General features: G+C 40.3%; 1 protein-coding gene across 2 annotated transcripts in view; it reads left to right on the top strand.

The window, feature by feature from the left end:
* Positions 1-13,568, top strand: part of acbd3 (acyl-Coenzyme A binding domain containing 3) — a 39,176-nt gene that overhangs the window by 5,404 nt on the left and 20,204 nt on the right. For both annotated transcript variants that reach the window (XM_062033792.1, XM_062033793.1), the window contains exons 2-5: positions 8,522-8,663; positions 10,850-10,990; positions 11,087-11,245; positions 11,322-11,496. In XM_062033792.1, coding sequence (XP_061889776.1) covers positions 8,522-8,663; positions 10,850-10,990; positions 11,087-11,245; positions 11,322-11,496 — 617 coding nt within the window. The remainder of the gene's footprint in view (positions 1-8,521; positions 8,664-10,849; positions 10,991-11,086; positions 11,246-11,321; positions 11,497-13,568) is intronic.

A 13,568-nucleotide genomic window follows, 5' to 3' on the forward strand; every position in this document is an offset into this window, starting at 1 on the left:
AAAAAATAAATGAATTTATTTCAACAAGTGAAGACCAAGTCACAATGCAGCTATTCGAATACTGGGCATTCCGTGTCAGGTTAACTTTGTTAACATAGCAACGTGAAGTAAACTAGTGCTACCTTTTTTGAGCCAAGGCATTGAAAAAATGCGGAGGCACACCACCAGCAGAAATCATTAAAAAACGAAACTCAGTTGACAGTAAAAAGTCGTTGTCGCAATTGTTGGATATGACTTTAAAGCATAACCAGACATGCATCACTATAGCTCTTGTCTCAAAGTAGGTGTACTGTCACCACCTGTCACATCACACCCTGATTTATTTGGACTTTTTTGCTGTTTTCCTGTGTGTAGTGTTTTACTTCTTGTCTTGCGCTCCCATTTTGGTGGCTTTTTCTCTTTTTTTGGTATTTTCCTGTAGCAGTTTCATGTCTTCCTTTGAGCAATATTTCCCGCATCTACTTTGTTTTAGCAGTCAATAATATTTCAGTTGTTTTTATCCTTCTTTGTGGGGACATTGTTGATTGTCATGTCATGTTCGGATGTACATTGTGGACGCCGTCTTTGCTCCACAGTAAGTCTTTGTTGTTGTCCAGCATTCTGTTTTTGTTTACTTTGTAGCCAGTTCAGTTTTAGTCTCGTTCTGCATAGCCTTCCCTAAGCTTCAATGCCTTTTCTCAGGGGCACTCACCTTTTGTTTATTTTTGTTTTTAGCATTAGACACCTTTTTACCTGCACACTGTGTCCTGTGGTTTCTCTGCCGAGCTCTAGACAACACAGACACTCAACAACAACACATCATTTGCAGACTATAATTACTGCTTTGCAAAAAATATTTTTAACCCAAATAGGTGAAATTAGATAATCTCCCACAGCACACCAGACTGTATCTCACGGCACCGCGGCACAGTGGTTGAAAAACACTGAACTAATGGGAAATGACAGCTAATTCAGCATTCTCAACCCATACCATTGTTTCCTGTCTGTAATCAAAATGGAATTTGAGGCACTTCAGGACAAAGACTACTCTCAGCACAAAATGAATGAGACCATATTGACAGTTTTGAGCAAGTCTCTAAACATTCAGAGGACAGTTAGCCATTCACTTTATTCGTCTAACCTGGTTGTTTATATGGGATAGTACACTATATTGGCAAAAGTATTTGGCCACCTACCTTTACTCACATATGAACTTGAAGTGCCATCCCATGGAATTGTCCAAAATGTTTTGGTATCCTGGAGCATTCAAAGTTCCTTTCACTGGAACTAAGGGGCCAAGCCCGACTTCTGAAAAACTACCCCACACCATAATTCCTCCTCCACCAAATTTCACACTCGGCACAATGCGGTCCGAAATGTAGCGTTCTCCTGGCAACCTCCAAACCCAGACTGGACCATCAGATTGCCAGATGGAAAAGTGTGATTCATCACTCCAGAGAAGGCGTCTCCACTGCTCTAGAGTCCAGTGGTGATGTTCTTTACACCACTGCATCCCACACTTTGCACTGGATTTGGTGATGTATGGCTTAGATGCAGCTGCTCGGCCATGGAAACCCAGTCCATGAAGCTCTCTGCGTACTGTACGTGGGCTAATTGGAAGGTCACATGAAGTTTGGAGCTCTGTAGCAACTGACTGAGCAGAAAGTCTTTGCACTATGCTGACCTCTCTGTCAGTTTACCTGGCCTACCACTTGGTTGCTGAGTTGCTGTTGTTCCCAAACTCTTCACTTTTCTTATAATAAAAATTACTTTGGAATATTTAGGAGCGAGGAAATTTCACGACTGGATTTGTCGCACAGGTGGCATCCTATGACAGTTCCACGCTGGAAATCTCTGAGAGCGGCCCATTCTTTCACAAATGTGTGTAGAAACAGTCTCCATGCCTAAGTGCTTGATTTGATACACCGGGCCAAGTGATTAGGACACCTGATTCTCATCATTTGGATGGGTGGCCAAATTGGCAATACAGTGTATTTTCCCAGGATTTTGCATGTTTTTTTGTGATTTGTTGCATAACGCCTAAAAATGTACAACGATTCTTCTCAACGAAAGAGGAGAAATATAACCTTAGGGGAACAACTATTTTACAACATTTGTATGCTCGTACAACACTAAAAACCTTTAGCATATCAGTATGTGGAATTCAATTATGGAATGGATTATGTAAAGAAGTTAAACAATGTACAGATATGATCAGGTTTAAGAGGTTGTTCAAATGAATAGTGCTTACAAAGAATTATGAGAAACACCTTCAACTTTATTGAAAATGGGATATTCTTAATCTCCGTATGTGTATAATGACTGACTTAATTACATATTACAAGAACTGCTGTATTAATCATTCACTGATGTAGTTGTTACATTCATTTACTATCTTCTTTTTGTATGTATTTGTAACAGGGTGTGTAGGGGTGCTTAAAAACCTTGAAAATGCTTGGATTTTAAGGTTGTGTTTTCAAGGCTTGAAAAATGCTTGAATTTTGAGTGAAGTGCTTGTAAATGCTTGGAAACGTTCATCATATTTCTCGGCAGTCTGACTTAATAGGCTCATTATAAAATGGAAAAAAAATACGTTTCCTTAAAAATAAAAGCTACACGCTTGATCTGTTGGCTTTGCACAAGCCCTTACATTAGGTTGTTGTCATGCCAGAGCTGTATATACGCCCCAAGAGGACAGTGGTGCATCGGTCCATCATGCCGGGAGGTTGTCGTTTTAATGAACATTGGAAGGAAAATGACAAACACAAACTTCGGATAAAACCTGGACTTAGCCTGCTGCAAAGTATGCAAAAAAGGAAATCCAGCTTTTGGCAATGGGAGAGTCTGCTCTCTTGAGTCATCCACAGAGATTACTTGCCCTACAAATTAACTGACGTTAGCTAAAGTTTTGTTGTCTAACCTTTTGAATCATGCTAGACCTAAACTGTGAGATCAGCGCTAGATTACATGTTAATTACGGACAGTTATTACGAGCTATGAAAGGAAAAAAGCGAGTGTTTGTCAATGATAAATTTTAATGTTAAGGACTTCCCTCAACTAAAAATGTATATGTTATCATAGCCACAGTTATAAGGCTAGATGTGCTTAATGAAAGGTGATTTTATGATGTTCATAGTTTGTATTTATTTTTTAGCCCGATACTGCTGTGATGCTTAGTGTTTCACTATCGCTGGATCTGTTTAGCACACAGCTTCTAAAACTTGTAGCTCATCCTCTGTTTTCAGGCTACAAAATGTAATGTTCTGGATCATCATTTGTCCCAAAGTAGTCGTTGTGGTCTCTCGTGAAGCCTGTCATGATTAGTAGTGTTGTTGAAGAGAAACCTCACAACAAACTTGAAAAGTCTAACAGATTACTCTTCATTCACAATTAAAGTTAAAAAGCTGCTCACACGGTCACTAAGGTGACCACTATGTTTGACACATCAACCTAATGTGTATTATATTTATCCATGAGAGCATTTTTATTGTAAATTGTGAGGTGTGTGTGTTAAAATCATGGTTGTTTTTAGAAATGATGACAGATGTGAACAAAAGCATGTATTGTCTTTGTGTGATTATGTAAATGAGGTGTGGTTGTATTGTATATTAAGTATGTGTACATTAAAGGGCATTTTATGACTTTTCTTAATTTAAAAACATGCTATAGTATGTTTTTATTGTCATAATTTTATTGCATGATTTTTGTATCCCTTTAATTTAGGTAGCCAGGGACTGCAGATGGAAATTAGCTATTTAGCTATAATCTGGTACAGAACATATCTGTCTTTGAACTTAATGTTTCTGTGCATTGTCCCTTCAAATAAAGACTAAACCAAACCAAAAGCGAACTTGTAATCATGTACTGTAACGTGTTTGTGAAATTAGTACGCTGCCGCATACTTAAAGGAGGCGTAGGTAAGAATCTGACCAGAAATAGTGCTGCAATCAAGGTTTAAAATTCTGTAGTCTCCTCCTCCTCCTACACAGAAATTAGGCTATTTTCAGGAAGAAGTACGTCAATATCACACCAAATGGCAATCATTAGTTATTGTCAGTACTATCAGAAAACAAAGACTAAAACAAACTACAACCAACGCTTGCAATGGTTATATTGGTGAAATCAAGTAGAGCATGCTTAGCAGCCTAATGTATGCCCAAAACTAAAGAGACATTTTACCAAGGTAGGCTACCTTTTCAAACGTTTCAGATTGCCATATAACTTGGTACATGTAGTCCACAATATGCAAACACGAATGAGGAATTATTTTATCATTTTGATTTGGCAGTCCCCATACGTTTTACATTGCCATGACAGCCGTGCTAATGTTGGAACCCATTTCCTCAGCGTATCAGCATATTGAGAACGAAATGGGCACTGACACTACCCGTATCGAAAATATATTTTGCCCTGTCAGTTGGAATACACATTGACATACAGGCTAGCAGGCATATATTTCCCCCATTAGCCTATATGTCGATGTGTATGCTGCCATTGCCCGGGCTACCATGATAAGCATTTGTTGCACGAACATACTAGCTTTGTTAGACAAGATCATAGACTATATTGGACAATATAGTTTACATATGAAATGTCCATTTCCATTTATTACAGGTAATAAGAAAACATAAATGCCTGACTTACCTATCAAGGAGAAAGTTAGCAAGTTTGGCATCAGATGAAAAAATCTTCTCCGCCTTCAATCGTCTACAAATCCTTGTTTTGTTCCTGACTTTTTCATGAATCGTAACGAGGCCTTTTAGATTTACCAAAGTCCGACATGTTTAGTAACTTTACCAGTGGCAGTAGCTGGACAAAGGTGGCGGTGCACAACTGGCAACCTGGAGTTAACACACTCACAGACTTTCTATTTGGTCAAACGGTGGAGGGCGGGGCATCAAAATGAAAACAATAACAAGATTTCGGGGCTGTAAATGTAATTTTAAAATGAGCATATCCCGGCTGAGCTACTGTTATCAGTTATAGAGGTATTGGAACAGAACATGATTTAATAATGCCTTTTGACATATCAGGACCATTTAATGATGACTTGACAAGCAATTATTACATTTGCTCCTTTAAAATGACCAAATTACATAAATATTACGGTACATGTTATAATGAATGTGCAGGTTACTACATACCATTACATGTATACTTACAGCATGTACAATATATAAAATATCGATGGAGGCTTTTGCATGTTTTTTTAGAGAGCTTTATAGGCATAATAGAGCGACTCTCATTCGCTCCATTGTTAGCTTACTATTAATAGTGTTAATGTATGAGTTGGAATGCATAAAACAAGAAAAATGTCTTCTTGTCTTATATGAGGATTGTGAATGATAGACACAATTCCAAAAAAGTGCAGTTCCCCTTTGAAGTTAAATATTTTTGAACACTGACCGTAATTTACCAAGACCCCCCAGAATCTTGCGGGCCTTTTTTGAGATACCGGAGTTTGCAGAAGTTCTTCCCAAAAAATGCAATGGAATAGTGCAGGTTAGGGCTGGGCGATATATGGAATAGACTCGATATATCGCAGGTTTGTCTCTGTGCGATATAGAAAATGACTATATGGTGATATTGGAGTATACGTTCTCAAGCAGTTGCTTTTAGCTGCGGGCATTACACTACAGGCTCTTCTCTCTCTTTCTTGTCTCTCCTTCTCACAGAGACATAAAACAAGCGCACCTTCTTACATACGTCACACATACTGTCACGCGTGCAACGTCATACGCCCTCGCCGAGCAGAAAGGTAGCAGCATGGGTAAAGTTAGCTGTGATGCTAGCGGAGTGATGCGAGTGGTAATACGAGAGGGAGAAGGTGCGAATCTGGTAACAAATGAAGGAATAATTAATTCCAAGAAAAACAGCAGGGGGTCCGTCGTCTGGCGGTGGTTTGGCTTCAAGCGGGAAGATGTCGAACAGACAACCATACTATGTCAAGTAGCTCCACTGCTAATGTGTAGCATCATTTGAAAAGTCACCCGCTAGAGAATGAAGAGTGCCCCACAAAATGCATGGATGAAAAACCGTCCGACCGGAACTCTCTAATAACTAAAGTTCCTTGTGTGAATAATGTAAACTCACTACACCGGTAGTTTTTAGCGCTTTCATAGTGAGTCTACTGACAGATATAAGTAAGAACTTTACTCTACTTTATATTAGAAATGGCAACAGCGGAGGATGAATGTTACATAACAAGAAGATAGAGAAAAAGAAGACGCTTATCGACTATGTTGTTGGCACGGACTACATTGGTGGACGCGTGCAAATTTTCAGGACTTATACAGATCCCAAATATAGATCGGCAGGCACCAGAAGGTAAGAAAAGTTGCTTTTGCATAATATTGCAAGACAAAACGCCAGATAATGTCTGCTAATGGGTGCCATTTTGCGGTCCTTATTACACACACCATAATAACACTTGATGTTGAATTACAGTTTGTCTGTTTACGGTAGCCGCAATGCTCCCACAATCCATGAAGTGGTGTGGCTTCATAGCTTACCAAAGTAGTACTAAAACATTTTGACAGGTTTTTGAGCACCGTGTGTAATGTTGTATATTCTCAATGGAACATTTAAAGGTTTGGTGTTTACTGGCCTCATCTTGCAGTCTACACGTATCTCTTATGTGAAGACTAGTCACACTTATCATTACACCATCTACAAAATAAAAGAGCTTTGAGGTCGGTAAGCACAACCGGAATTATTCCGTACATTAGGCGACTCGGTTTATAAGGCTTATTGTAGATTTTTGAGAAAATTAAATAATTTTAAGTGCGCCTTATAGTCCGAAAAATACAGTATTTAAAGGCCTACTGAAAGCCACTACTACCGACCACGCAGTCTGATAGTTTATATATCAATGATGAAATCTTAACATTGCAACACATGCCAATACGGCCGGGTTAACTTATAAAGTGACATTTTAAATTTCCCGGGAAATATCCGGTTGAAAATGTCTCGGTATGATGACGTTTGCGCGTGACGTCACGGAGTGAACGGAAGTATTGGCACACCATTGTGTCCCAATACAAACAGCTCTGTTTTCATCGAAAAATTCCACAGTATTCTGGACATCTGTGTTGGTGAATCTTTTGCAATTTGTTTAATGAACAATGAAGACTGCAAAGAAGAAAGCTGTATGTGGGATCGGTGTATTAGCGGGGGACTACAGCAACACAACCAGGAGGACTTTGAGATGGATAGCAGACGCGCTAGCCGCCGACCTCACCTTGACTTCCTCCGTCTCCGGGCCGCCGACCGCATCTATGATCGGGTGAAGTCCTTCGTCGCTCCGTCGATCGCTGGAACGCAGGTGAGCACGGGTGTTGAGGAGCAGATGAGGGCTGGCTGGCGTAGGTGGATAGCTAATGTTTTTAGCATAGCTCTGTGAGGTCCCGTTGCTAAGTTAGCTTCAATGGCGTCGTTAGCAACAGCATTGTTAAGCTTCGCCGGGCTGGAAAGCATTAACCGTGTATTTACAGGTCCATGGTTTAATAGTATTGTTGATCTTCTGTCTATCCTTCCAGTCAGGGGTTTATTTCTTTTGTTTCTATCTGCATTCAAGCACGATGCTATCCCGTTAGCTCCGTAGCTAAAGAACTTTGCCGATGTATTGTCGTGGAGATAAAAGTCACTGTGAATTTCCATTTCGCGTTCTGGACTGTCATTTTCAAGAGGATATAGTATCCCAGGTGGTTTAAAATACAAATCCGTGATCCACAATAGAAAAAGGACAAAGTGTGGAATCCAATGAACCCTTGTACCTAAGTTACGGTCATAGCGAAAAAAGATACGTCCTGCACTGCACTCTATTCCTTCACTCTCACGTTCCTCATCCACAAATCTTTCATCCTTGCTCAAATTAATGGGGTAATCGTCGCTTTCTCTGTCCGAATCGCTCTCGCTGCTGGTGTAAACAATGGGGAAATGTGAGGAGCCTTTCAACCTGTGACGTCACGCTACTTCCGGTACAGGCAAGGCTTTTTTTATCAGCGACCAAAAGTTGCGAACTTTATCGTCGATGTTCTCTACTAAATCCTTTCAGCAAAAATATGGCAATATCGCGAAATGATCAAGTATGACACATAGAATGGATCTGCTATCCCCGTTTAAATAAAAAAATGTCATTTCAGTAGGCCTTTAAGTGGAGGCCACAATTTTCAGGAATAACGTTATTTTCTGCAAATACAGTACTGGCTGGGAGGGTGTTTTTATTTAACACACTGAGACATGGCGTCCATTAAAGTAGACGAGTCTGGGGGGGATTTTCCAGAATCATTGCTATAGCTTTTGAACTAAATACTTCTAATTAGATTGTGCAGGTGTGTCTAATGCAGTGTCTCGTTAGTGTGAAAAACAACATGACAGGAAATGGGTACTGAGTCAAGTAATTACTGGCCATTCAACATCTATAATGTCAATAGTTGTGTGTTACTGTTTACTTAGCCAACACCTTGAAGGCATCATAAAGTGCCCCGCAGCTGCTCTCTAATGCAAATGTATGCCATTGCCTCACCCCCCCCCCCCCCAGATAAGGATGGAAAGGCCTTCCACCCCACCTACGAGGAGAAGCTTCGCCTGGTGGCCCTCCACAAACAGGTGCTGCTGGGCCCTTATAATCTCGATGCCTCCCCCGAGGTCGGCTTCTTTGACGTCCTGGGCAACGACCGCAGGTAAAACCCACAGAATAGCTTGCATGGGAATGTGACCTTTGAGCCCTTTTTTTTATTTGTTTGAAAACACGCTGTCCGTTTTCAATGTCTTATGTGGCGATATAGTGAGCAATAATGTTTCGATTCAAAGTACCGTACAGTGGTACTTTAATTTCCAAGTATTTTAAGATATGGGCAATCTGTCAGCTTTTTTGTTAAGCTTTAAAAATGCGAGTGTTTCAAGTTACGAATGTGCTCGCAGGTTTATTATTTCCTCATACAGTGACTGTGGCTGGTTATTTCCTCACCCGAGTACCATGTAGGTGTGTCAAAGAAAATGGATTGTCATTTAAATCCTGATTCTTATTTTTATTTAAATTTTTTATTTTTTATTTTTTATTTTTTTAAATTAATCAACCCAACAAAACAATACACAACAATACCATAATAATGCAATCCGATTCCAAAACCAAACCCGACCCAGCAACACTCAGAATAGCAATAAACAGAGCAATTGAGAGGACACACGAACACTACACAGAACAATCTATAAGTAGTGAAACAAAAATGATTATCAACAACAGTATCAATATTAGTAACAATTTCAACATAGCAGTGATTAAAAATCCCTCATCGACATTATCATTACAGACATGTATTTAAAAAAAAAAAAAAAGATAAATAAAAATGAACAATAGTGTCACAGTGGCTTACACTTGCATCGCATCTCATAAGCTTGACAACACACTGTGTCCAATATTTTCCACAAAGATAAAATAAGTCATATTTTAGGTTCATTTAATAGTTAAAACAAATGTAAATAATGGATCCCATATTCCAATATATGACTCATTATTATCTAAACTAAATGCAGTTTTTTCTACTGATATCTCCATAGCTTGTGTATATCAGGCAGTATGTGTTGGACTATCTACATATATCTTTTTTATTTAATATTACCCTTTTTGTTATTATGCATATTGAAAGAAATGCATTTTTACTCTTTGACACTTTACTGATTCTTATTTGTAAAGATTCTGAATCGATTAAAAAAAAATCAATTTTGAAGGAGGTTTTTTTATATTTCAATCCATATAGCCTCCATAGTGTATTTTCGGCAGGGGGGCGGGGCCTAAGCGTGAGCATTAGATGCTGCGAATGTCCCACCGTGAGGACAAAGAAAAACAACCAGCCCTGTTTTCGTTGAAGGGAAATGTTTGGATTCCACAGTTTCCCCACTAAGAGGGAGCATTGACATCAGTGTTAATTTTACCAGCAATTTGTACTTTTTGTCATAAGCTTTGTTTTCATTGCAGTTTTTTGCAAAAATAAAGGCGGTATTTAAATTTTTTTAACTAAGTACATTTGCGACTTTTAGGTGTTTAACCCTTATGTGGTGTCCCGTTTACATTTTTTATTAAAAGAAAAATGATACAATTAATTAATTTTTCAAACTGAGACTCACTGACTTTGGCTCATTTTCTGTGAAGAACATATATCAGAATATATATTTAATGAGCACACCCCCCCGCACCCCCTACACATTTCTATTACATATAAGATGTCCGGGTCCACTGGACTAATAGAAGTGTGGAAATTGATGTTCTGTGTACCACACACACACACACACACACACACACACACACACACACACACACACACACACACACACACACACACACACACACACACACACACACACACACACAGCAGGCCCAGACAGGAGGAGGACAGAGTGTAGGTACACTGAACATCAGAGGGTCAAATGTGGGAGAAAATGAGAGCAGACAGTGTTGACGAACAATGTTGCAACCTTGTGTGGGAACCGCAGGTGCAGAAACACAAAAGAAGAATCCCTGTGGGATGCAGAAACTGGCAGAGAAATTTTCCGTGCAACGTTCATATTGTTGTTACTCAGCCAGCGTTTGTGGCTGAGTAACAACAATATGAACATTACACAAGGGTTAAAGGAATGGCTAAATCAGGCTAGAATGAAGGTTTTAGAATGGCCTTCCCAAGGCCTGACTTAAACGTGTGGACAATACAGGAGCCGTGTATGCGTACAGCGATATATTGTATTTCCGTCAAATTTTGAGTACAGTGTTATTAATACAACATATTGTATGATTCAGCCCCCCCCAAAAAACAAAAAATATATACTGCAGTTCTAAATTTCATACAAAACTATGCTTTGTACTTTTGCACAGAAAAGAGTGGGCCTCATTGGGTAACATGGAGAGGGAGGAGGCCATGGTGGAGTTTGTCCAACTGCTTAACAAGTGCTGCAACCTCTTTGCGCCCTACGTCACCTCACACAAGATAGAAAAGGAGGAGCAGGAGAGGAAAAGGTATACTTGAAGTCTGCAAATGTAGAAGACTGTGTAAGTCAGGTAGAACCTGAGTATTGGTACTGACATGTATGAACATGTTTGCTGTCTCAACAGGAAAGAGGAGGAGGAGCGTCAGAGGCTGGAGGAGGAGGAGAGGGAGCGACAAAGGCAAGAGGACGAGAGACGAAGGCTTGAGGAGGAGGAAAGGCTGAGGCGTGAGGAGGAGGAAAGGCGGCTGGCAGAGGAAGAGAAACTACGCATAGAGCAGCAGAAGTATGTCATCCTAACAATGTTTCCTGCGTTGTCCTCCTCACTCTGACTCCTCCCCCGTGACATATTTCCCCCCCAGGCAGCAGATAATGGCGGCCTTGAACGCCCAGACCGCCGTGCAGTTCCAGCAGTACGCGGCTCAGCAGTACCCAAACAGCCCCGAGCAGCAGATGGGCCTCATCCGCCAGCTCCAGGAGCAGCACTACCAGCAGTACATGCAGCAGCTCTACCAAGTCCAGCTGGCCCAGCAACAGGTCTGCTCTCCTCACAATCTAGAATGTTTGTATACCCTTTTTTAAGGGTGTAACGGTACACAAACATGTCGGTTCGGTACGTACCTCGGTTTAGAGGTCACGGTTCGGTTCATTTTCGGTACAGTAAGAAAACAACAAAAATTATTTATTTACCAACATTTGTAAACAAAGGCTTTATCCTTTTAACATTGTTTTAAAATAGCTGTGTGTGTGATGCATGTGAGCCACCACTAGGCTGATCAGTGCAACAGCAGGCAGTCATGAATGCTAAGCATAACATTAACATACAAACCCCGTTTCCATATGAGTTGGGAAATTGTGTTAGATGTAAATATAAACGGAATACAATGATTTGCAAATCCTTTTCAAGCCATATTCAGTTGAATATGCTACAAAGACAACATATTTGATGTTCAAACTGATAAACATTTTTTTTTTTTTTTTGCAGATAATCATTAACTTTAGAATTTGATGCTAGCAACACGTGACAAAGAAGTTGGGAAAGGTGGCAATAAATACTGATAAAGTTGAGGAATGCTCATCAAACACTTATTTGGAACATCCCACAGGTGAACAGGCAAATTGGGAACAGGTGGGTGCCATGATTGGGTATAAAAGTAGATTCCATGAAATGCTCAGTCATTCACAAACAAGGATGGGGCGAGGGTCACCACTTTGTCAACAAATGCCTGAGCAAATTGTTGAACAGTTTAAGAAAAACCTTTCTCAAGCAGCTATTGCAAGGAATTTAGGGATTTCACCATCTACGCTCCGTAATATCATCAAAGGGTTCAGAGAATCTGGAGAAATCACTGCACGTAAGCAGCTAAGCCCGTGACCTTCCATCCCTCAGGCTGTACTGCATCAACAAGTGACATCAGTGTGTAAAGGATATCACCACATGGGCTCAGGAACACTTCAGAAACCCACTGTCAGTAACTACAGTTGGTCGCTACATCTGTAAGTGCAAGGTAAAACTCTTCTATGCAAGGCGAAAACCGTTTATCAACAACACCCAGAAACGCCGTCGGCTTCGCTGGGCCTGAGCTCATCTAAGATGGACTGATACAAAGTGGAAAAGTTTTCTGTGGTCTGACGAGTCCACATTTCAAATTGTTTTTGGAAACTGTGGCCGTCGTGTCCTCCGGACCAAAGAGGAAAAGAACCATCCGGATTGTTATAGGGTCAAAGTGTAAAAGCCAGCCTCTGTTATTATTTATTATTAGCCTTTATTTAACCAGGTAAAATCCCATTGAGATCAAAGATCTCTTTTCCAAGGGAGACCTGGCCAAGAGGGCAGCAGCAAGGTTACATTAAAAACAGTAAACAAATACATAAAACATCACATTTACGACATTAAAACTTGCTCACATAACACATGTGCATACAGACAAGGTAGACTGCAGTCCTTTCACAGAAGCTTTAAACTCATTCAACGTAACAAGGGTTTGAAGTTTAATATTCGATTGTAGGTTATTCCAAGCCTTCGCTGCTGAAAACCTAAATGCTTTCTTGCCCAGTTCAGTTCTTACTTTGGGGACGACAAATTGCAGAACATTCATTGAACGAAGATTGTGACTTCCTTGTTTCTTTGTTAAAAGACAAGACAGATAAGATGGAGTGATACCCAGAATGGTTTTGTAGATGAAAACATACCAATGATTGAGCCTCTGTGATGGTATGGGGGTGTATTAGTGCCCAAGAAATGGGTAACTTACATATCTGTGAATGCGCCATTAATGCTGAAAGGTACATACAGGTTTTGGAGCAACATATGTTGCCATCCAAGCAACGTTACCATGGACGCCCCTGCTTATTTCAGCAAGACAATGCCAAGCCACGTGTTACATCAACGTGGCTTCATAGTAAAAGAGTGCGGGTACTAGACTGGCCTGCCTGTAGTCCAGACCTGTCTCCCATTGAAAATGTGTGGCGCATTATGAAGCCTAAAATAGCACAAGGGAGACCCCCGGACTGTTGAACAACTTAAGCTGTACATCAAGCAAGAATGGGAAAGAATTCCACCTGAGAAGCTTCAATAATGTGTCTCCTCAGTTCCCAAACCTTTACTG

Source organism: Entelurus aequoreus, linkage group LG23 (assembly GCF_033978785.1).
Source record: "Entelurus aequoreus isolate RoL-2023_Sb linkage group LG23, RoL_Eaeq_v1.1, whole genome shotgun sequence".
Lineage (NCBI taxonomy): Eukaryota > Metazoa > Chordata > Actinopteri > Syngnathiformes > Syngnathidae > Entelurus > Entelurus aequoreus.